This window comes from Uloborus diversus, chromosome 1 (genome assembly GCF_026930045.1).
Source record: "Uloborus diversus isolate 005 chromosome 1, Udiv.v.3.1, whole genome shotgun sequence".
NCBI classification, from domain to species: Eukaryota; Metazoa; Arthropoda; class Arachnida; order Araneae; family Uloboridae; genus Uloborus; species Uloborus diversus.
The window spans coordinates 263,993,414-264,016,660 of NC_072731.1; the positions used below are offsets into that span (position 1 = coordinate 263,993,414).

The window sequence follows — 23,247 nt, forward strand, 5'->3', positions numbered from 1 at the left end:
CTTCTATTTATTTTTACAACATAATGTCGTTACGGATTTAATCTGTTACAAAACAATAATTTTAATAAAAATTCTGAGCCTTGATTAAGCAAGTATTGCTAACTGGCTCAACGTTCTTGAAAACTCTAGGGTAACGTGGATTCCAAATTGAAGATGTCTGGTCTACAATAAACATAAAGAGTTTGTTTTAAACCAAAGTTCCGTTCTTTTTTATTTTCTTTTATTTTTGGAATTGTATAGAAGAAAATTACTGCTGCCAATTTATCTAACAAAAAAATATTTAGAAACCTTTTCAAAAAAAAAATGTTCTTTTCACTGGGTCGTAATCATTCATTGGTCCGACCACCTCATCTTCTCGAATGTTAATTACACTTACTAAGCAACCCTTAAGTCATGAAATCAACCACCGTAGTCCGTATAAACACGGTGCTTAACCATTGATATGCCAACAAGACCATTCCTTATTCCATCTGATTACAAAAACTTCATACATACATCACATAATCGCATTCATACCGTATAAAAAATTCATGGAATAAAAAAGTCCAGCACACTCGAGCTTAAATAAAGCATTCTTCGTACAAAGTCATCTAAATTCCAATGAATATTCAAATGTTTCTGTTATTATCGATGATAATTTGACTTTATATACATGATCTTTCAATGTAATAAAAAACATCTCCTTCATCAGTTGTTTAAAACGAAGTGTATATTCATCCTATTGGGCTCTCCACACAGAAATCGTCTTGGGGAAGCTTTTTAATCTCTTTTTTCTTGAGCAATTTTCGCATTCTATGTCTCCTAATCGTAAACCACACTACAAAAACCAGGCAAACAAGTACCCCACCAGCGGCACAAGCCACATAAGCCACTGGAAAGTGTCTACAATGTTCAGGCGATTCGTCAAACCCCGAAGGACAATGGAGAGTTCCATCGCACCACAGCTCAGGGTCGATGCAAGCTCCGATTTCAGGACATTCGAAGAGACAGTCGACGTTTCTGAGAGTCTGTCCTGATTGAGTCCTCACGAAAGGCCTCGTCACTTCCAGCCAGTTCATGGTGAAGGACGCTGATTGCAGTGGCGCAATCATTTCTATGAACAGCCTGTCCCTGTCCGGTCTTTGGAATCCATCGTGCGATTCATTGTACCAAGTGTTTGAGAAGATGTCGAACACCTCGGTTTCGTCTCCTCTTAGGTTTGGTCTGTCGCTGTCAACACAAGCGTTGGCAACAGGCTTTGCTCTTGGGTCCAAGTACACTAATAGCCTGCTTCCAAAGTGGCACTCTAATGGGAAAAACGATTTGTTTTAGTTAAACTACATTTTAGACACTAAAATGTCAAAAATACAGTTTTTTGGTGACTCAAAGAATCATCCCTAAGTTTATTTTAAATAAAATGTCATTATTTGTAAACAAATACTATCTGACCATCAATTACATGGAAAGGTTAATATCCGGTTTATAGTCGGAAATGGACGTATCTATTAGTTTATAGGGGTGTTAGCTGGTTTGTTACAGATTTGCACTTTTGCCTCTCTATTATTTATTTTTAGTTTTGTAAAAATGAAAATTTGCTCTCAGCAACATCTTAAGTATATTCGATCTATATTCTCACGGAAAATATTAATTGATTTGTTTATTCACAACAAAGTTTTGAGCTTACCATTTTGTTTTTACGTTCCTGAACAAAATGAAAATATTTTCTTTTCTTTTTGTTGTTTCCATGGTAACTGTCATTGTTTCCCCTTATTTTATTTTTGAGAATGCAATAAATGAATAAGGCACTAGTGACATCATAAAACGCATGCATCAAAATCCCATTGTTATTTTCCCTTCTCCCCTGCTCGATTCATTCAGATGGGAAAGTATTTACTTGGCAGATTGCCAAATTACATACAGTCCGCTGTCAAACAGTAAAGTACACGTTTTAAAGGATTTTTAAATTGTGCTGTTTTTTTTTACTTTCTGTTATAAATGCTATACGTTTTGAAGCATGAAACATGACATGTAAAAATCTTACAAGAACTATAAGTTTTGAATAAAACTTACTGAAACAAGTCATAACTGGATGTCGGCTTGAGGAGAGATTTGAAAAGAAATTGCCAAGTTAGGAGTATTTTTCCACCAAATTAAGCACAATGTCGCGCAAATTGGTTGACACTCTAAACCTAGCAGATCTCCAGAACTTACAAGAGTTATCTGCTATTTTTATCCGAGAGTATAAACAGCAGCTGCTATAATTTTTTAAGTCAATTAAAAGTTAAAAGATCTGTTTAGCTCTGATTTACGCTGTGATTTTTTCATTGTTTTATCCTATTTTAGAAGTAACTAAAATAAATCTATATGCTGTTGTGTTTATGGTATTTTATGAAATTTACTTTGTTAAATGATACTTTGGCAGACATCACTTGTAAATAATGTTAAACAATTATCTGTTTTTGTTATGACAGACAATCGTTCGTTAAGGCGAACACATAACGATCTATATCAATTCTGATATAGAGAATTGACGCTCATTTGTACTCTTGTAAGCAACACAAATCTGGACTGAAATTTAACTTTTTTACTACTGCAATACAGCTTAGTATGTATTCTTTAGTCAAAAACCAAAGGATACATTAACTAAATATTTATCTTTCTAAAGAAATTAGTTCTTTCAAAATTAATCAAAGAAAAATTTAAAAAAATATTAGGCAGTTTAAAAACTATCGCGGCGCGTTGTATTAATACATCAGTATTTGGATCTTAATATAGTGTTTGGAAAAAAATATATATAGCAATTAAAGAAATGCAAAGTCTACGAAATGCAGGCGTACTCGTATCAGGTAATTATTGATGTCAGATATATTATGTTTGCCATTTTTTGCTTGTTTAAAAGATATGTGCTATAAAAATACATTAGGCAGTTAATATAATTTTCAAATTGCAAAAATTCTACAAAACAATAAATAATTCACAATGAAATGAAATTTTCCTCATGTTAACATCAGACAGTTAACTTTTAATAAGCATCTCTATTATCCATGCGTATTTTTGTTCTACAAGTAGTATTTGACGTTTTCTGAATAAACAGTTTAGAAAAAAGGAAAAAAAAAAGATTAAGGTAAAGGATGTTATAAATGAATAATTAAACACAACAATTAAAAGAGGAAATAAGTATTTTTGAATTTTATTCGGCAATTATTTGTTTATTGCGATGTCGTTTATTACATGAAGGTTTTTTAGTATATTATTCAACATGAACATTACTTGTAATCAGAATATTCAGTTTGTCTTTCTCTAGCTCTATCCGTGATGTGTTGATCATAGTAGATGTTTCTGCGTTAATTCCTAATCATAGTTCAAAATATGTATGACTGCAACTCCGTAGAGATGCGAAATAAAATAGCTTAAGATATTTTAGCCAACGGTTGATGCACCATTAAAAGCAATTAACGGATAAATGATACATTAAGTAGAGAAATAATATCTTCTTTATCATTATCTTTTGGTACTATTTCATTAATATAAATATTAAAAATTATTTCTGCAGTTGTTTTCATACCATCTTTTAATATAAGTGTAACATATTATTTAACAAATGAGAAGTGGTAGTATAATTACCTTCCATTACCGACGCGTTGAGTCCCCTAAATTTGAGATACAAATGTTTATGTGGTGACGCTTCAATCTGCCACCTGCATCGAATTATTTTGGATGATGAAGGCACCTCGTAAAAGAATGTTTTCGTCGGCAGACGAAAAGAAAACACTCCATCTCCGCTCAGTCCAGTCTGCCGACGGAGCCCACTCTCACAAGTGGTGTCATTCACAAATTCGTACTCTGCCTCGAAAAAATAGTCATCAAAGTCTTCCAAATGAGACATTCCAACAACTTCAAAGTTCAGCTTCACGTTGCTCACCAATGACTCTAAAACCAACGGCTGCTGATCTCTGTCAATAACTACATCACAGACACATCCTATTGCGGAGGAATATCCCGACCAGTACTCGGAAGCACCTAGCAAGGCCCAAGCAGGTAGTTGCTGTTGCCCAGGCAACATTCGACAGCCATGTCTTTGGAGGACAGCATCGAAGTGTGTCCTGCAGTACGTGCCACTGCTCTTGAGCCTGGCCTTCCTCAACTTGATCCTCACTCGTTCACTCGGGAGGCCGACGAAGTGGAACATGCACGTGATGTTCCTGCGCCCTCCCCTGCCGTATAGGAACACGTTCCTGGGGTTGGAGATGACCCCTTTGCGTGAGAGTCTGCTGTCCAACCTGCGATCGCATTCGGAATGGTCGATGGGCGTCCCTTGCTGGTTGGTGTCCACGAACTCGTAGCGCGCTGTGAATGAGCTTGTTGAACTTGTGAGCAATTCAGAAGCAAATGATAGAAATCTGTGCCGGATTACCACTTCGGAGCCAGTTGATAAATAGCTTTCATCTGGAATCTAAAAAGATAAATAAATAAATAGTTAAAGCAACGAAAATTGCTACAGGATATGTTGGTAAGCATGCTTAAGATGTGTCTTTCATATTTACTGTTTCATTTTAAGTTTACATTGATATCAGGTTCACATAATTTCAGTAGTTTTTGGCACTTCAGACAAAATTTCATTTTAAAATGAAGCAAATAAAATATTTATCCCTTTAACCAAGCCATCTAATTATTAAAAAAAAAGAAATTAAATAACGAAGATCTGCATACAAGCAAAATTTTTATTTAACATTAATGGTTTAAAAATCTGGCTTTTTACGTGTTTTTTAACCTTTATTTTCAATAGTGAGAAAATAAGAAAAATAATAATAATAAGTATTGCAATGATGGTACTTTTGGGCGAATAAATTTGCTAAAATCCACTTTAAACTGCTGGAAAATATTTTCATAAATTAATGTAATTTGCATCAATATCTGCAAGTACAGTTCCTTATTCAAGGAATTATTTTACTTTTTTTCTATGAAATCGCGTTTTGCATACAGTGTGTAAGGACTTCTGTGCAGCACAGTTTAATTTTTAAAAATATGACTTTTCAGACTGTAATTTTTAAATGATAACAGTAACACTGTTTTTGGAATAAAGATTTTTTTTTTTTTTTTTTTACGATCAGGCTATTGACAGTCACATAACACATTCGTGCAAGTCCCACACGCCAAATGGAAAGCAAAATTATTTTTATCAAAGCGAGTTTTAAATGTTTTTCTTGGCTTTGATAAGGAGTTAGATTTGTGCTTTGTTTGGATATATATAGCTAGATAACTACCTTACTATTAAGATTATTAGAAATATGTAAAAATTGCTAGGAAAAAGCGTAAATAAGTCGCTGAACACAAGCTTGGCATGATTTCTTTCTATCTTGAAACAGAAATATTTTCTCACCAAAAGATACAGGCCGATTGTTAACATTATTCTGATACTTATAATATCCAAGTTTAATCACCTAAGTGAAAATACAATTTTTGCGAAATATTATCTTCATGATAATTGAGCCACTGAACAACACTAGAAAGCTATTTTTTGCAGCACATAATTGTTAAGCACCACGCTAGTTGTTCGTAAGAAAGGTTAAAACTTTCCTATTTAAAAATAATTCCTTTTGAAAGTACCGCAACTGTCCATTTTTCATATAATTTTTATGCAAACTTTTAATCAATGGCAAAAAAAAAAAAAAAAAAAAAAAAAAATTGTTTTTCGAATCTACATTAGTTAAATGAATACGTATTATGCATACGTTGCTGCATAAATTGAAACTTCTGATTGTAATATATTTATACAAATAGTCGTAAAATTCTAATGCTCCGTTAAGTCCCAATTAGAGGCTATTGGAGGATATACGTCAATGCAATGAAGCGAAAACATGACTAAGAACGTATATTCAATGGGGGGCGATTATGACGTCAGACAGACGAACCGCCTATTGACGCTTTCTGATTGGTTGAAGAAGATATGAAATGTTGGTGCGGTTGGGTGACTCCGGTTTTTATCTGTAGGTGAACACAACCATGAATCAGGCCTGTATTTTTTTATAGTATTATGTTACTAAAATGTGGATATTATAATTAAAAATTAAGAAACAAGTATAAAACAGAATTTTACATCAGACTGAGTAAAAACAAGAAATTATAAGCAAAAATTTCGAGTGTCTAAAACTTTAATCAGAGACCATACCAAAAAAAAACAAACAGCAGAGATCAAAGAAGATCAAAAAAACAAAAGAATGTTTCGTTGAAAAACTGAGTTATCAAACATTTCAACAAATACTGTATGAGCTATTAATAAATTGAAAGAATATTCATTTTCTCATGTACTCCTTTTGACACCAAAAATAATTAATTTTCAGTAAAAGAATTCATTAGAGCACGAGGAAAAGAACAGAAAAATGAAAAGAATAACTGATTTAGAATATAACATCTGTTAAAACATTTCATGGTTGAAAAGGAACAAGCGAAGGAAAAAGGGCAGGAGCGAAATTAATTTAAAACGCATAAATTGCTCACATTTTGATCGCAAATTTTAATCTTACAAGTGGAAGGATTTTCTTTTCCCTTTTTCCTTTAATTTGCGACTATTATGTTTCGCTCTGATGTTCGAAACATATTTTTTTTTTTTCAAAGTCAGCGTGTTGCGCTTTGTTGGAATTAAAAACTCAAATATTGTAAAATAATCACTTCGCAGTCTTTTAATCTTCGAAATAAAAGTACGTATTAAATTATTGCTTTGACTGTTATTTAAGCTTTGCTTGATGAAAAAAGGATAAAAAAAAAACAAAAGAGAGATTTCGTCCATGAAAATAAATTAATTACTTTTTGAAACATGGGTCAAAAACGCATGTGAGATAAAAGTTCTAAAAGAATACTTCAAACGGTGCACAAGAATAGAACGTAATGGTGCTTTATTTATGTCATTTTAGTTAACACCAGACAACTTGGTAGCTAGGGCGGATTTAGAAGATATTCGAGATAGGGGCAACTGAATTTTATAACTTATCCTTTACAATGTATCCTGTTCTACAAATGCTGATGAAAAGTGTTTCTGAATTCTATTTATAAACATTTCCGGAGTGCATTTAGTTTTTAGAACTTCAATTTATAAAATAACCAGTGGAAAATCCCTCAAAGGAGGGACGATCCTCCCCATCGCGCCTTCCTTGTATCGACATCTCTTAGGTAGTGAACGGTTTATCTAAGAATGATATGCATTTTAAGCGAATTAAAACTTTATGGAGATAAATATAGTATTATAGAACATGTTCCGTTCAGTTAAGTACAAAAAAAAAAAAAAAACTGGTTTTTAATACAAATTGGTTGATAAAAAATAACAATGATATTTTTTTAGATGCCAGCCACATAAAGCACTTTCCACAAAAAAAGGCGAAAGAAAAAGAATTGCTGTAAAAATTAAAGATATTAACTCTTTCCATTTTCTCTTGATTTTCCAAACCGTTAAATATAGTCTAGATAATGTCGTTAGTAATGTAAAAATTCACCATAAGAGTAATAAACACATTGCCTGAATATATCCATTTGAATAAGAACAAGTCTCCAAAAATTATAACTAGAAAAAGGAAAAAATGCGATAAAAACGCACTTGTTAAAATTTCGTTGAGGAAATTTTCATAAAGTCTCAACTAGAGCAAGCACCACAGCAGTTAAAAATTCATAAAAGAAAATGGATAAGTCTCAAAAAGTCATCAATAAAAAAGGGTTACAGTTTTCAAACAACGTAAAAAGCCCACTTTTCAAGTAACATTGTGAAAAGTCCGGTGAAACATCTTTTTCGAATAAGGATATACCTCCGACAATCCCTCTTATAACTAAACAAAAAATCCGGAATTAAAAAAAAACATTTGTCAAACTTGATAATTACTATGGATGAACTGCCATGGAAAAAGGAATACGAATCACTAAATTATGAAAAACGAGCTGATGTGTGCATCCCATGACTTCCTTTTACTTCAATTTAATATCATTTTCTCATTATTGGCAATTTTAATGTGATTCAATAGTTTACTCTCTAAATATCACCAACATTGGGCAAATTAAAACCAGATTTTAAAAAAAAAATCACTAAATTTGTCGCCCAGTTGGCGACAAAACATGGCGACTGCCGACACATCGCCAAGTGTCCGCCAAATTATAACACCACTTGAGTTTACATCGAAATTAACAATGATTTCCCCCCAAAAAGGAACATAAGCACCCTTTGAAGCATCCGAATGCAACCAAAAAGGGAGGTGCACAACTAGACCCCACTAAGAATCTAAGTACCAAATTTCAATTTTCTAAGACATTCCGTTCTTGAGTTATGCGACATACATACACACATACGCACATACATACGTACATACAGACGTCACGTGAAAACTCGTTGTAATTAACTCGGGGACCGTCAAAATGGATATTTCGGGTGTCTGTACGTTCCTAGGCATATATCCACGTGTGGCTGGGTTGAAAAATAAACTCAACATTCATTCGGGGGTGAGCAAAATGGAAATTAAGACCGATTTTTGAGTGAAATTTTTTTCGCGAATACAATACTTCCTTTTTGTAAAAGAAAGTAAAAAGAGCGATCGATAACAGCTATGTCCAAATTAGGACTCGAGCTTGATTTTCAAGATTTGCATTATAATTATTGTTTTCGATCAGCTGTTTAATTAGAGATACTCATCTATTTGTACTCACCTCACAAGGACGTGGCGGAAGATATCTTGGCGGATAATCCGCGGCATGAGCACATAGCTTAGGCCCGTTCTCTCCGCAGAATAAATGAGTGGGTTCCGGTATTAACGACCCACTTCCGGTAGCATTACCGTGTGTTGCCCCGAAATCGTAAATTTCCAACTTGCTCACAGCGCAGGCGTTTTCACTGCTTGCAGCCGGAGCTTGCTTCTCTACCAGGACAAAGAATGAGACGAAGTACAGCCATATCTATAAACAAAAATAATGATAAATGCACAGAAGTTAAGTAGACAGAAATTAAAAAAAAAAAAAATACTCACAAATTATTTTTTGTTTTATGATAATTTACAAGCTTTGTTTCAGCTTGAAATTAATTTGAAACACTTATAAGTGATGCTTGGATCGTTTGAACAAATTTCATCTAAAGCAGAAAAATCAGGGCTTTCGATCGATGTGAAATGTTGATGTGTGCGAGCATTTTTCGCACTTATAGTAGATGACTTACGAGTAAATGATGCTTTAGTTTGGGATAACGTAGTAATTGATGGTTAATTAATGAATCTGGTTTTAGAATATTGCATCTAATTTCATAAGATTTTTATTTTTGTAAGTTGGTGGAAATTGAGTTTTAAGATTTCATCACAAATACACATAGGTATAAAGGTGAAGTCAATAAAAACGTTTAAAAAAATAGTATTTATACATAGATTTGACTTTTTTTAGAAAATACAGATTAGAGAGAAATATTGCATTTTATTTTAATTTATTATTATTATTATTTTTTTAATTTTACGCGGTTAAAAAAATAATTTCATAGTGTGGTACATAGTTTGTAAAACATGAATTTTCCATTTAAATTACAATCGCATCTCAACTAAAACATTAAAATTAAGGGTTGTTAAAACTATAGATCTAAGAAATATAATTTTTTGAATAAGGAAGTAAATACAATAAAATAAGCTTTTTTTTGCGAATAATAATCCTTTTTTCAGAACATAATGCATCGTCTTGATTTATACGCCACAAAAGATTTACAACTGGTTAGATAAACTTTTAACTGTGCTAACTATTTTTTAATGAATGGAGAACTAATACATGTTAATGAGGACAAACTAATTCAAATGAAATACTTAAAAAAAACTAAAAATGCTCCTAATGACTTACGTCTAAAAAATGTTTTCAAGATCTTAATTGATTTAACACAGAATTTTTCAAAAACATTAAAGTAACAAAAAATAATTAAACTTGCACAGCGTTTTATTTTCTGCCTAGAAAAAGCTAGAAATGTAATGTATCTTTATATTTATTATTTTGATTAAATACAATATTAAACTAAAATTAATGAGCAGTAACTGATAAGGCCTGTTTCTAAATCATCATAAAATAATAGTATTGAGTCTAAACTTTCTAACTACAATAACAGTTATACATTGCAGATAATTAGATGCATGTTAATGACTTGCAGAGTTATTAAAAGGGAAAAAAATATTTCACAAAATAATTAAATTGAATGCGATTAAAATTTCTAAACGAACTACGTTCATTTGCATAAATGTTATCAAAAGTTGCATGAATGAAATAACGCTCGAGTTTCTTTAATTTTTTAAGAGCTTAAAACAATATTTTTATAGTGTTACCCGTAAAGAATTTTAGTAAACAGTTATCCAAAGATTATCAAAGTAGCTTCTTTGAAATTCGCAGGTTCTGTAGTAAAATTATTTCACCATACGTCACAGCGAAATAACTGGAACTTCACTAGAGTCACAAAGTTACTTTTACGGAATCCAAGCAATTTCACCTGTGAAAAATTACCCCTTGCCCCTTATATGAACTCACCCAAAATTTTGACGCCTCCTATCTTGACTTGTGCTCTGCGATTGGGGTTTTTGTCTTAAGTTTAGAGGTTTTGGAAGACAAAAGAACTAACAGCGTTATATACAGGGTGTTCCGTTTTAACAATGAAAGACCTTTTTCGCAACGGTTAGTCTTAGATGCATACTTCCAATTGCAAAAATGTTCAAAATCAGATGAAGAGTTAAGATATTGAAAGTTTGAAGCAAAGATAAAAATGAGTCAAAAAATACAAAATTTAACTTTTTATACGGGCCCCAGTTCCCCTAACTTATGTTTATGGAAATAATCTCCATTGAAAAATAATTCCGACAAAAATGGTGGAAATCAGTACAACTAGTATTCACCGAGATATAAAACGCAGCGTTTTGTGACTTACACCACTTTTCACTCGGTGTCAATAACGCATTTTAGGGAAATATATAGCAGTTAACAAGTGTTTGGAATTATGTGCAAGGGCGCCCATATAGGGGGCAAGGGGGTCTCGATCCCCCCTCAGAAATTAGAATCTCCTTGCTTTTAGTACATTTTTCTTTGCAAAAATGTAAATACATTTGTTCTCCAGCCATTAATGAATAAGTAATTAAAAATGTCAAATTTTAATGACTCTAATCTGTCCTGAAATCTGTTTCCATGGGGAAAATATCCTTCTAAACCATGGTTAAAGTATCTGAGCCCCCCCCCCCTTACAATTTTGCATATGGGCGCCCATGATTATGTGTGTGCATATAGTATAGTTTTTTAAATTGCTAGAGGTATTGTAATGTGTTTTTACGTATCACGGCATGATATTTGCATTTATTTTTGAATTATAATAAAAAATATAAATATTGTACTTTGGTGACCTGTCATTCTTCTGAAAGAGCAATAAGTTCCAATTGCATCTTCTGTATGGTCCCTTAAAATTTGGGAAATGGAATATCTCCTTGAGTTTTGGTCGCACAAGTGTCAAGTTTTTTGTGTCAGTAATAGTTTTCAATGGAGATTATTTCTCTAACTATTATTTAGGGGACTTAGGACCCGTATAAAAAGTTAAATTTTGTATTTTTTGACTCATTTTTATGAGTTAAAAGATACAAAACTTTTACTATTTTAACTTCGCATCTGATTTTGAACATTTTTGCAATTGAAAGTATGCATCTAAGAATAACAGTTGCGAAAATAAATATCTTGCAGGTTAAAACGGAACACTTTTTATAATCTTCGGACACTTGTAATAAATAATTGAATAATAATTTTCAAAATCAGAAGTACAAGATAACAATGGTAGAGAAAGCTTTGACGACCAGTTTATCACCAGATAAAGCAACTTGGGATCAACCTCGCGATATGTATGCCAGGGAATTTAATTTACACAAGAGTGTGGGAGTCGGGTGTGCATCAAGGCTGACTCAAGAGATCTTTTATGTGCAATCTATTCATTCGACATGGACGCAGGAGTATTTTAACATCTGGAAATACCACCGACCAAACACGTGCACCGAAAATTAAGAAAAGGCGAAGTAAAGGTGTACGCCTGAAAACCTCTTACCCAGGCTACTATTTTTCATAGTGAAAGTATGAAAAGTTGAAGAAATAAAGGTTTTAATGCTTGCTCTTTCGTGACGAGTTGCCCCAAGTAGTCTGTATGTACAATTGACGCTGGATAACATCAGAGCCCGACCATTCTGATATTGGACATGGGGCACATTTCTATTTCAGGGCTCCCTAGAGCCCGACTAAGATTTTTGAAGACACTGGGCATGAAAGTCATTTCGTGCCCCCTCCCCCTATTTCCGCTTATTCTGAAGCTACTAAATATTTCGATACTTGCGTATTAACACAACCATGCTAAATTTGGTGGTACCTCATATCACAACATTTAAGAAGTAGAAGATATACAGTATACGATAATTAGATAAGATGTGGTTAAACTTTGCCTGTTACAGTTTACCGTAAATATCAAAGTTGTCTATGATATAACTTTTAATAGTAAATGCAGATCAAGATGAGAGTGTTTTTGGGATTTGCAAAGAGATCAAATGTTTAAGAGGAATTTTTATAAGATATTTTTTCTTTGTCTTGGCATTTGCAAAAATATCAATGTTATTATTGTACTCTAGATTCTGAGTGAAATCATTATTTATTTTTCTATTTAGCATGATAAATTTAGGAGATTTTGGACCCCCTCAAATCTAAGAGGAGGGGCCTGTGCCCCGCATGCCCCAGCGACTCTGGACGACATGGTATGTCCGTTTCTATGTAACAGTTCCCCTGGTACCCTCGAGCGTGAAAGAACATCACCCACCCTCCTATCGAGCGATTCCGAATGCACCATCTCGAAACGAATTGAAATTTTGATTTTCACTTGGGACTGGCCCAGGAACTGATATGGAGGTAAAACTTCAGTTTTCGACTGACGTACACAAGCTGTCAAGGACGCCCATATGCAAAATTGTAAGGGGGGGGGGAGGGCTCAGATGTTTTCCTCATGATTTAGCAAGATATTTTCCCCATGGAAACCGATTTTAGCACAGATTCGAGTTATTAAAATTTGACATTTTTAATAACGTATTCATTAATGGCTAGAGAAGAAATGTTTTTACATTTTTGCAAAGAAAAAAGTACTAAAAGCAAGGAAGTTCTCATTTCTAGGGGAGGGGGGCTTGAGCCCCCACTTGCCCCGCTATATGGACGCCCTTGCAAGCTGCTTTGTATTTGTTTACATGTGTCCAACAACACAAATTGTCCAAACCTGCCTGAAACTTGCCTGTTCTGTTTTTACGATGTATCTTAAAGGTCGGTTATATTTTTGTAAAGCGGAGTGCACTTCCACTTTTCTTATCTAAATAGAAATGCTTCAATGCCATATGTTAGCCTAATTTCGAAATGTGCCATTTTGGAGTTTTGCAAACTAACCCCTTCAGACTTGGTGTCCGGTATACCGGACATACACTTTAAACAGCTGCTATTCATTTAATAATTAATTTTATGAGTTGATTTTTTTTGTAGTTGACTCTTTACATTTACTTATTATAATATGTGAAATAATTTTTCGTTTTGGGATTGACAACACTGACATACAAAGATTCAGAGATAGAGAGTGGCTCATTTTTCCAACCATGGATTTGCATCTGAAAAGCGAGGGTTTTTTCCTGATTTTTTAAAAAATATATAATTTTTAATTAATCGTTTCAAACGCTTATATTATGTTTTATAATTGTTTGTAGAACATTTTATAATGAAGTTTGTTCGGTATTTTATCGTTTTTGTATATGTACCAAATATCAACATTTTTAGTCCAATATTTCATAATTCCGACTGAAGGGGTTAAAAGTACGATATAGTTTTGAAAGTTGAAGACATACATGGTTTTATACTTACTCTGTCGTGTCGGGATGCCCCAATAAGTCTGTGCGTACAGTTGGCATTTGGTGGCATCGTATGTCTGGGACTATGAAGCAACCCATATCTTCTCCTGGTACCTTCAAGCGTATACGAACACCTTCCATCATCCTCGAGCGATTCAGAATGCACCATCTCGAAACGAACCCAAATTTCGACCTCCACGCGGGAGTTGCTCAAGAGCTGATATGGGGCACAGTTAAACTGCCTGAAATTTGCCTGTTCTGTATTTTCGATGTATCTTAAAGGTTGGTTATATTTTTGTAAAGCGGTTTACTTTTCTTATCCAAATTTTCAATGCCGTATGATAGCCCAATTTCGAAATGTACCATTTTGGAGTTTTACAAATTAAAAGTACGATATTGTTTTGAAAGTTAGACATAGGTTGGTATAGGGTTACAAGGTTTTATAGACAGACATACATGGTTTTATACTTACTCTGTCGTGTCGGGATGCCCCAATAAGTCTGTACGTACAGTTGGCATTTGGTGGCATCGTATGTCTGGGACTATGAAGCAACCCATATCTTCTCCTGGTACCTTCAAGCGTATACGAACACCTTCCATCGTCCTCGAGCGATTCAGAATGCACCATCTCGAAACGAATCGAAATTTCGATCTCCACGCGGGAGTTGCTCAAGAGCTGATATGGGGCACTGTTAATCTGCCTGAAATTTGCTTGTTCTGTCTTTTCGATGTATCTTAAAGGTTGGTTATATTTTTGTAAAGTGGTTTACTTTTCTTATCCAAATTTTCAATGCCGTATGATGGCCTAATTTCGAAATGTACCATTTTGGAGTTTTGCAAATTAAAAGTACGATGTAGTTTTGAAAGTTAGGCATAGGTTGGTATAGTGTTACAAGATTTTATAGACAGACATGCATGGTTTTATACTTACTCTGTCGTGTCGGGATGCCCCAATAAGTCTGTACGTACAGTTGGCATTTGGTGGCATCGTATGTCTGGGACTATGAAGCAACCCATATCTTCTCCTGGTACCTTCAAGCGTATACGAACACCTTCCATCATCCTCGAGCGATTCAGAATGCACCATCTCGAAACGAACCCAAATTTCGACCTCCACGCGGGAGTTGCTCAAGAGCTGATATGGGGCACAGTTAAACTGCCTGAAATTTGCCTGTTCTGTATTTTCGATGTATCTTAAAGGTTGGTTATATTTTTGTAAAGCGGTTTACTTTTCTTATCCAAATTTTCAATGCCGTATGATAGCCCAATTTCGAAATGTACCATTTTGGAGTTTTACAAATTAAAAGTACGATATAGTTTTGAAAGTTAGACATAGGTTGGTATAGGGTTACAAGGTTTTATAGACAGACATACATGGTTTTATACTTACTCTGTCGTGTCGGGATGCCCCAATAAGTCTGTACGTACAGTTGGCATTTGGTGGCATCGTATGTCTGGGACTATGAAGCAACCCATATCTTCTCCTGGTACCTTCAAGCGTATACGAACACCTTCCATCGTCCTCGAGCGATTCAGAATGCACCATCTCGAAACGAATCGAAATTTCGATCTCCACGCGGGAGTTGCTCAGGAGCTGATACGGGGCACTGTTAATCTGCACCAGCATTTCGTTCCCACTGGACACCACTTCGGGGAGGGCTCCAGCCCCACAGAATTCCAATAGCTGAGGAGAACGAACGGAAGGGCCGTCGAAGATTCGAACGGAATCCCCACTGATGCAATCGGTGGACAGCAGAAAGTTTGAGCTGGTCGTGGAGGTTGGCCTGCCAGTTGGAACGGAGATTTTGTAGTCGTTAGGCTGGGAGAGGATGATCCTTGCGGTGTAACCCTTGGAGAACGAAAGAAAAATAAGCTTAATAGGAAAGTTGCAACCTATTAAATGTTCATATTTTGGCTATTGGATATTGTTAATTGACCGTCAAAACTAAAAAATTCACCATCGCCGAATTTTAAAACACCGTGTTTGATTTTTAATGAATTTTTAAAAATCCACGCGCAAAAGTGCGCTCTTCTGAAACGTCACGAGCTTACGTCACAGGGCATTAATGGGCAGCCTTCCGCCGAAGATCCCTTGTTTTCGCTAGGGACATTTTGAGCGCGCTGATAATTTTATTTTTTTGGAAATTCAATAATCCTTTTGAACACACTATGGAGGCCGGATTCGTTAAAGCACAATCTTAATAATCTTCCTCAAGTAACATCAATGATGTTATTCTAATATTTCGAAGAGGATGAGAGGTTAAATGTTCCTGAAACGCGAGGAGTTAAATGCGAGGAGATAAGCCTTTTACGTTTCGTCTTCGAAGTCGAATGCACGTCCTTCGGTTTCTCCCCTATCGGCAGAGCGCATGACGTCACTTCCTGTGCCATTTGACGTCACAAGCGCTTGAGCTTTAAAAATTAATTTAAAATAAAACTACTTATCGTATCGCAAAATTTTTTTCACCTATGATGTTCATACATGTTACTCTATCATATAAAAATAAAATTGAAAAATCGAAAACTTCCCTATTAAGTTAACGCCCTATAGCGAAGGCAGAGCTACAAGCAAACACCGACAGCCCGGCTATGACATCTAGAATGGTGGGTTGAGTTAGTTTTGGCTACCAGTTTGAAGGTAATCTGTAATGTGAGGATATCTGCCTCAAGTTCGGTCATGGGGTGCTATTCCAGACTACTCAACTCCAAACAAGGGTGAAACTGCAGCCTCTGTATTTTGAAGAAGGATGTCGGTATTTGCTAGTAATTAAATTAATATTGTTTCTAAAAGAAAAAAATGAATTTCAAATTTAATAATTTTAAAATCCATTTCAACATTCAAAATTATTCAAGGAATCAGAAAAGAAGCAAAACGCATTGTTCTATGCTGAGAAAATCAAATGATATTTTTTTTTCTCAAAGTAAGCATTGAACATTAAAATATGCTACTTCTCCAAAAAGGTTTTCTTCGGTTCAAAATGATCTGTAAAAGTTATTTAGTTTTATAATTGATTGCAAAAGTGTCTCGTTTAGTTTGATGGTCGACCTCATAACTGTTTTTTTTTTTCTCTCTGAGTAATTATTACAAAAACTCAAACATTTGAGGGTTAAAAAGGGTGTAACGTCAATTCATGACAAACTGACTCTAAAGGAATGGATGAACGAAAAAAAAAAATCTCGGCTGATTTTTAAAAAATTCCGATTTTTTGGGTCCACCTTACATTAATATTTTATAGGATTTGAGTTATAAATAAATTGGTCTAAAAAGATATTGATTCTCATATTCTCATATTCACCGATTTATGCTAAAGTGTTTTATTTCACATTCTGTAGTTTCGTTTTTTTTTTTTTTTTTTTCATTTTTCATATGGTACCTTTTTACTTTTATCTTTTAGTTAAATTGTATATGAAAAGAGTAAAGAGCCATGAGATGCATTAGTTTCTTATATTTAAGTTTTATTAATGTTATGTATAGGTTTATGTCAATTTAAAATTGTTTAAATCTCTCGAAACCAGGACAATCCTCTTACTTTAACGATCAAAAATCAATTCTGAAGTTATATACTGAAGCACTGAAAATCTTCGAGCAAAATACCAACCTTGAGTCAAATTGTTTTTTTCTTTTTCTAACTATAATAATTAAATCGCATGTAAGAAAATGTTGTATTGTCTTGTAAAATGATTCAGTCTGCAAAACTCAATCCCTTAATGAGCTATAAGTATGAAATACTGGTCATAGATCATCTCCCATTTCATTCTAAGACAATAGCGCTTATAAACTGAACATTAATGTTCAAGGTTCTATAAATAATCTCGAGCAAAAATACCTTTAGACGTCCCCAACAGTACTTTCTCAGAAATGAAATTACAGCTAAACAAAAAAAGTTTAATTAATTCTTCACCAAGAACTTTAGACAAGAACATATAAAATTTATAAGTTTCTAAATCTTTTTAACTGAGAAATCGGTTAAAAAATTATAAATGAAGTGTTAAAAAGGATTTAAAAAAAAAAACTTCCTCTTTTCTTCCCCCGATGCTCATTTTTACCTACAATCATAGCACCTAATAGATCAATAGCCAAGGGTGGGAGTAAGCTAAGAAAAAGTACAGGAATTATTTTGTAAAGAAAAAAAAAGTTTAGTTAAATGGCTCCCTTTTATGGTTTTAATTTTATTTAGTCACCATATTTATTTTGTTGCAATTTCTATTTCTGAGAAGAAAAAAAATAACAGTTTTGCAAAACATTTGCTCACTAGAACGAAAATGGCAACTGCTGCAGACGATCAATTTTAGTGGAAAGGTTCTGCAATTGCTGTGTTGTGTTTTAAATGATGAAATACTTTTTAAACAAACTTTTTCTGTAACGTGTATGTAATAAAAAAATAAATAAAAATGAAATTAACTTACCTCAGGGGCTTTTGGCTGCCTGATGTAGTAATTGCACGTTATGTTTCTTGGGTAGAACCCAGGAAAATTAGGCGTTCTAATCCTACATCGTCGGTTTCCATGGCAGTCCGTAAATTCCTTATCACAGTATGTTCCAGAAATGTGGTTTCCAAGAAAACTCGCCGGCCCGGAATCCAATGGTCTGCGCTTGAGAAACCTGTTAAGAGTACATCATTTGAGAAATTTTGAATCACGATTTAAAAATCACGATGCAGTCAGTTATTAGAAGTATATTGTTAAGGTTATCTTAACTAGTGATGAGTCGGATCGTTAAAAAAGTAGATCCGCGGATACGGATCCAGATCCGGATCATAAGTGTCAAGATCCGCGGATACGGATCCAGATCCGGATCATAAGTGTCAAGATCCGCGGATACGGATACGGATTTGGATCATTAGTGTCAAGATCCGCGGATACGGATACGGATCCGGATCATTAGTGTCAAGATCCGCGGATACGGATACGGATCTCAAAATGTTTTTGCCCAATTCAACTATCCAAATGTAAAATTGATTACGGAAGGTATTCCCGTCACTATAAAAACACTGTTTCTTCAAAAAATGTCATCTACGGCGAAAATATAATAAAGACTATGATTTACTCTTTGAAGAAATCTCCGTTAAAACTGATGGAGAGTTGGAAGGAACGGGTCAGCGCAGCATTAATGCTTAAATAGAATGTGAAAAATTATTTCTATCTTTCTCGGTAGTGTAGGATACAGGAGCAAGAATGTAAAGCTGTTACTGGATAGGCTAGAAATAATTTTTCGCATTTTATTTCAGCATAAATGCTGCGCTGACCCATTCCACCCAACTTACTCCGACCGACGAAATAACAGAGCCGAGAACACCTTTACAAACAGTAAATAGAGCCTTTTGTCTTACTTTTTTTGAAGGATACAGGGAAAAACCAAAATGAAGAAGAACAGAAACCCCACATCAATAACAAAAACTAATATTAAACTAAAAATTAGAAAAAAAAATGTCTCAGATGGCCGTTGGCTTCTGAAATGATACCTTATAATTTAAATAGGGAATAAAACCTAATTTAAACGAAATTTAAGAGTCTTTTATTCAAATATTTAAAAAAATTTAGAATAGAAAAGATCCGTTTAAGATCCGTCAAAAAAGTTACGGATACGGATACAGATCTTTAATTTTCCTCGGATATCCACGGATACGGATAGAGATATCCGGAACATCACTAATCGTAACTAACGATAATAGATCGATCTATAATACCCAGAGTAAATGTATATGGATTTTCTGTTAATGTCTCATAAATACAATCCTTTTAGTGACGCAATAGGGTCGTTTCCGAAATTTTAGAAGTATTTTTTTTTCTGCGAGAGCATGCTTAAAAACATGGGATATGACCATTTTTTAAGTAATTAATTTAAGTTTGATATTTTTAAAAAATTACTTAAATCGTTGCGCTTTTATTGTTCATGTTTCTGCCTGATGACATCACAAATGATGAAATGCCATTCAGTGTTGCCATTCACAGAGAAAAATATTAAATTCGCATCTTTACTCGCGTGTATTGGCAACGATAGGGTTGATAGCAAGCGTGGAGAGCAATTTTAATTCGCTTGTTGATTATCATAGCGTGGAACCGTTGTAGAAAGATGCACCAAAATGCATCATTTGTGACGTCATCAAGACCAAGCCTTGTTTGAAAAATTGAACATTTAAAAAAATTAATTAAAAAACAACTGTTGGGAAAATAAAAATATTTTCTGGGTCTATGTTATTTTTTTTTTTTTTTTTGCTTATTCTATAAATTTCAGTGACTAAAAGTAGTACTTTTGACTACAGAAAACAACCCCATTATAAGTCCATTTTCATAAATTAATTTTTGTAGTGCACTACTTTTCCGATGAAGTTGCTCGAATAGGTAGTCAATAGCTTAGAAATACATTTTTGCTTTCAAGAACTGCCAAAAAGAAAGTCTTGTTTATGAAAGAAAATGACTGACTTGTGAGAATGCATATACATTAAATAATGTTTTTTAATGCATCATAAATTGTTCAGTTTCTACGAAATCAAAATTACTGCTTTTGCAAAAATAATACTATGAAACAAAGAATTTGAAGTTGAAACAAAATTTCTTCAAATATATTTGAAAAATAACAAGATACTTAAAAAGAATGCTCAATTATTTAAAAATGATCTTGAAAAAAAAATGTCTGTGTAAGTCCTTAAAATGCAAGAAGTAACTTTGTGATTTGCAGAATCAAAGATAGCTGGAGCAGATAGCTCAGCAGATAGCTGGAGTTGTTTTTAAAAGAGACAATTAGGCCACAAGAACAAAATTGAAAAGAAGTATTGGATTTAAAAGATTTTCAGAAACTGCAATGATGACGAAACAATTTTCAATATTTTTCTCATTACAAACTGAAAATATTTCCAAAATGAAATGGATGATTAATTGATTATTTTTTAAACTTTTTTTTTTTGATAACACAAATTTATGCTAAAAACGTTTTTAAAAAACCGAAACATTTCAGTACAAATCTACAGTTAAGCACATAGTTCGTTTCGTAGACTTTATCTAATCACATTTTTTAAAAAAATTCCAGTTTGTTCATTTTGAAAATGCTTTTTCATCTTGACTATTATTGTTTGTTGCAACACCACATTCAAAATGCACTAAAACTTACTTAAAATTGCTTAAACTTTTCTTTTACGGAGATAGCACGCGTATTAATTATTAATGGGTCTAATGACCTTAAACCTTCAATATCTTTGACTTTCTGGAAAAAAATAAATATTATGCGTAATTTTATTCTGAACAATTTTATACCTTATTTACGCAAACAACTTTTCAAGTTATCGTAAAAATGCGTAAGAAATCTTTCGCCATAGAGATTAATGTTTACAGCAGCTGATTAAGCTTCTTTTTCTCAGGTGCCAATTTCGCCAGTTTCTCGTTTTGCGTGCGTGATTTCTCAGAAAGTTTCTTACATATTTCCCTAAAACTTTTCATGCATGTTTGTCTGGTTTATTTTTTTTATCTGAACCTAAATTTGTTTATTTTGCTTAAATTATTTATTTATTTATTTCTTTATTTATTTTTAATTTTATAAGTTAATATTAAAATTTTCCTAAATTTTTGCGAAAAAAATAGTATAATTTTTTTTTAGTAAAGGAATTTCAACTTTTATTTTTAATTAAAATTTTAGGTTAAGATCATAAAAATAAACCAGACAACACAAGCATGAAAAGTTTTACGGAAATATATAAGAAACTTTTTGAGATATCACGCACGCAAAACGAGAAACCGGCACCTGAGAAAAAGAGGCATAAACAGCTGCGTTGACATAAATTTTCTATGGGGAAAGTTTACGCATTTTTACGATAACTTGAAAAGTTTCTTGTGTATGGTAATAAATAAAGTATCAAATTGTTCAGAATTAAACTACGCATAACATTTATTTTTTCCAGACAGTCGAAAATTTTGAAAGTTAAAGGTACTTAGATCCCTTAATGTTTTACTTTAGTTAAAGGAAAATGCAGGACAATAGTATCATTAATTATTTATTTTCTGGCAGTTTTTTTTTTTTATTTCGCGTGTTATTAAATACTTTTGACGTTCGTAGTTGCCAATAAACCTATTTTTAACCACCAAGAAATTTTGAAGGTTAAAGGTCCTTACACCCCTTAACGTTTTTATCACTTTAATTATGGGAAAATGCAGGACAATAGTATCATTAATTATTTATTTGCTGGATGTTTTGTTTTTTATTTTTCATTTCGCATGTTAACAAATACTTTTGACCTCTGTAGTTGCGAAAAACCTATTTCTATATAATTTTCAACTTATATTATATGTATAAAATTACACACTTGCATAACGAATGCTAAGATATCCATTTCATGGCCAAATTAATTTTTCTAATAACACAATTGAACTATATAAGGAAATTTATATAATTTATTTCAACGAAAATTATAATTTATTAAAAATGTATAGACGCCCAAATCCAATATGCAAAGCCTTCAAAAATAAATAAATAAATAAATAAATAAATAAATAAATAAATAAATAAAAATAAAAAAATAATAATTAAATAAATAAATAAATAAAGTCAGATTGATTAGAAGTACCTGTAAGTAAGGTATAATCCAAAGGAGGTGGATGGTATGGAAGCTCTACTGGGGACCACAGCTGTCACACTCACATTGTTGGTTTGGGAGAAAAAAGTGACACTGCGCTCAATCATGGAACCACAGAACTCTCCGAAGTGCGGGATGGTTCGTGAGGAGGTGTCATCCATTGGTGGTCTCTGATAAATGGAAGCGTAGCGGATTGGTGGTCGCAAGGAAAACGGAGAGTCATCGTCCCAGTCTTTGGAATCTTCGGGCCACTCCGATATCTTCAAATGCCCCTTTTGGCACACAGAAGTCTGGTTTCTATGAAGAGACAAAAAGTTATGTTTCAAGTTTTTTTTTTTTTTTTTTTTTTGAAGACGGTAGAGGGTTTTTTGAGCAATCACGATTGCTTATTGCTTTCATTTGACTGTTTTATGTGTTATCATTGTATTTTCCCGCCAGCACCCTCTGCAGCATCACCGTTGACCGGCTCCTCTAGCGAAAGCCATCTCCAGGTTGCGTCAATATCCTACACTTACACGTATACATACACGCACCTACACACACACACACATACAGACACATACATACACCTACACATACACACACACGCATACATACATACAGACACCTAAACATACACACACACCTACACACAACTACCTACACACTCATGCCTGCACACAGACACAAACACATATGCCTACACACACATACACCCCCCACACACAAACACTCATACACACAACTACCCACACACTCATACCTGCACACAGACTTAAACATACACGCCTACATACACACACACACTCATGATTGCGAAAAACATAATTTGAATTCCAGATGAC

General features: G+C 33.6%; 1 protein-coding gene across 1 annotated transcript in view; it reads right to left on the minus strand.

Moving 5' to 3' along the window:
• Positions 1-713: 713 nt before the first annotated feature.
• The window catches only part of LOC129227381 (uncharacterized), a 77,683-nt gene continuing 55,149 nt past the window's right edge, over positions 714-23,247 (minus strand). The window contains exons 3-8 of the mRNA XM_054861934.1: positions 22,415-22,720; positions 18,267-18,462; positions 15,250-15,708; positions 8,662-8,907; positions 3,604-4,432; positions 714-1,285 (exon numbers count right to left, since the gene is read on the minus strand). Coding sequence (XP_054717909.1) covers positions 714-1,285; positions 3,604-4,432; positions 8,662-8,907; positions 15,250-15,708; positions 18,267-18,462; positions 22,415-22,720 — 2,608 coding nt within the window. The remainder of the gene's footprint in view (positions 1,286-3,603; positions 4,433-8,661; positions 8,908-15,249; positions 15,709-18,266; positions 18,463-22,414; positions 22,721-23,247) is intronic.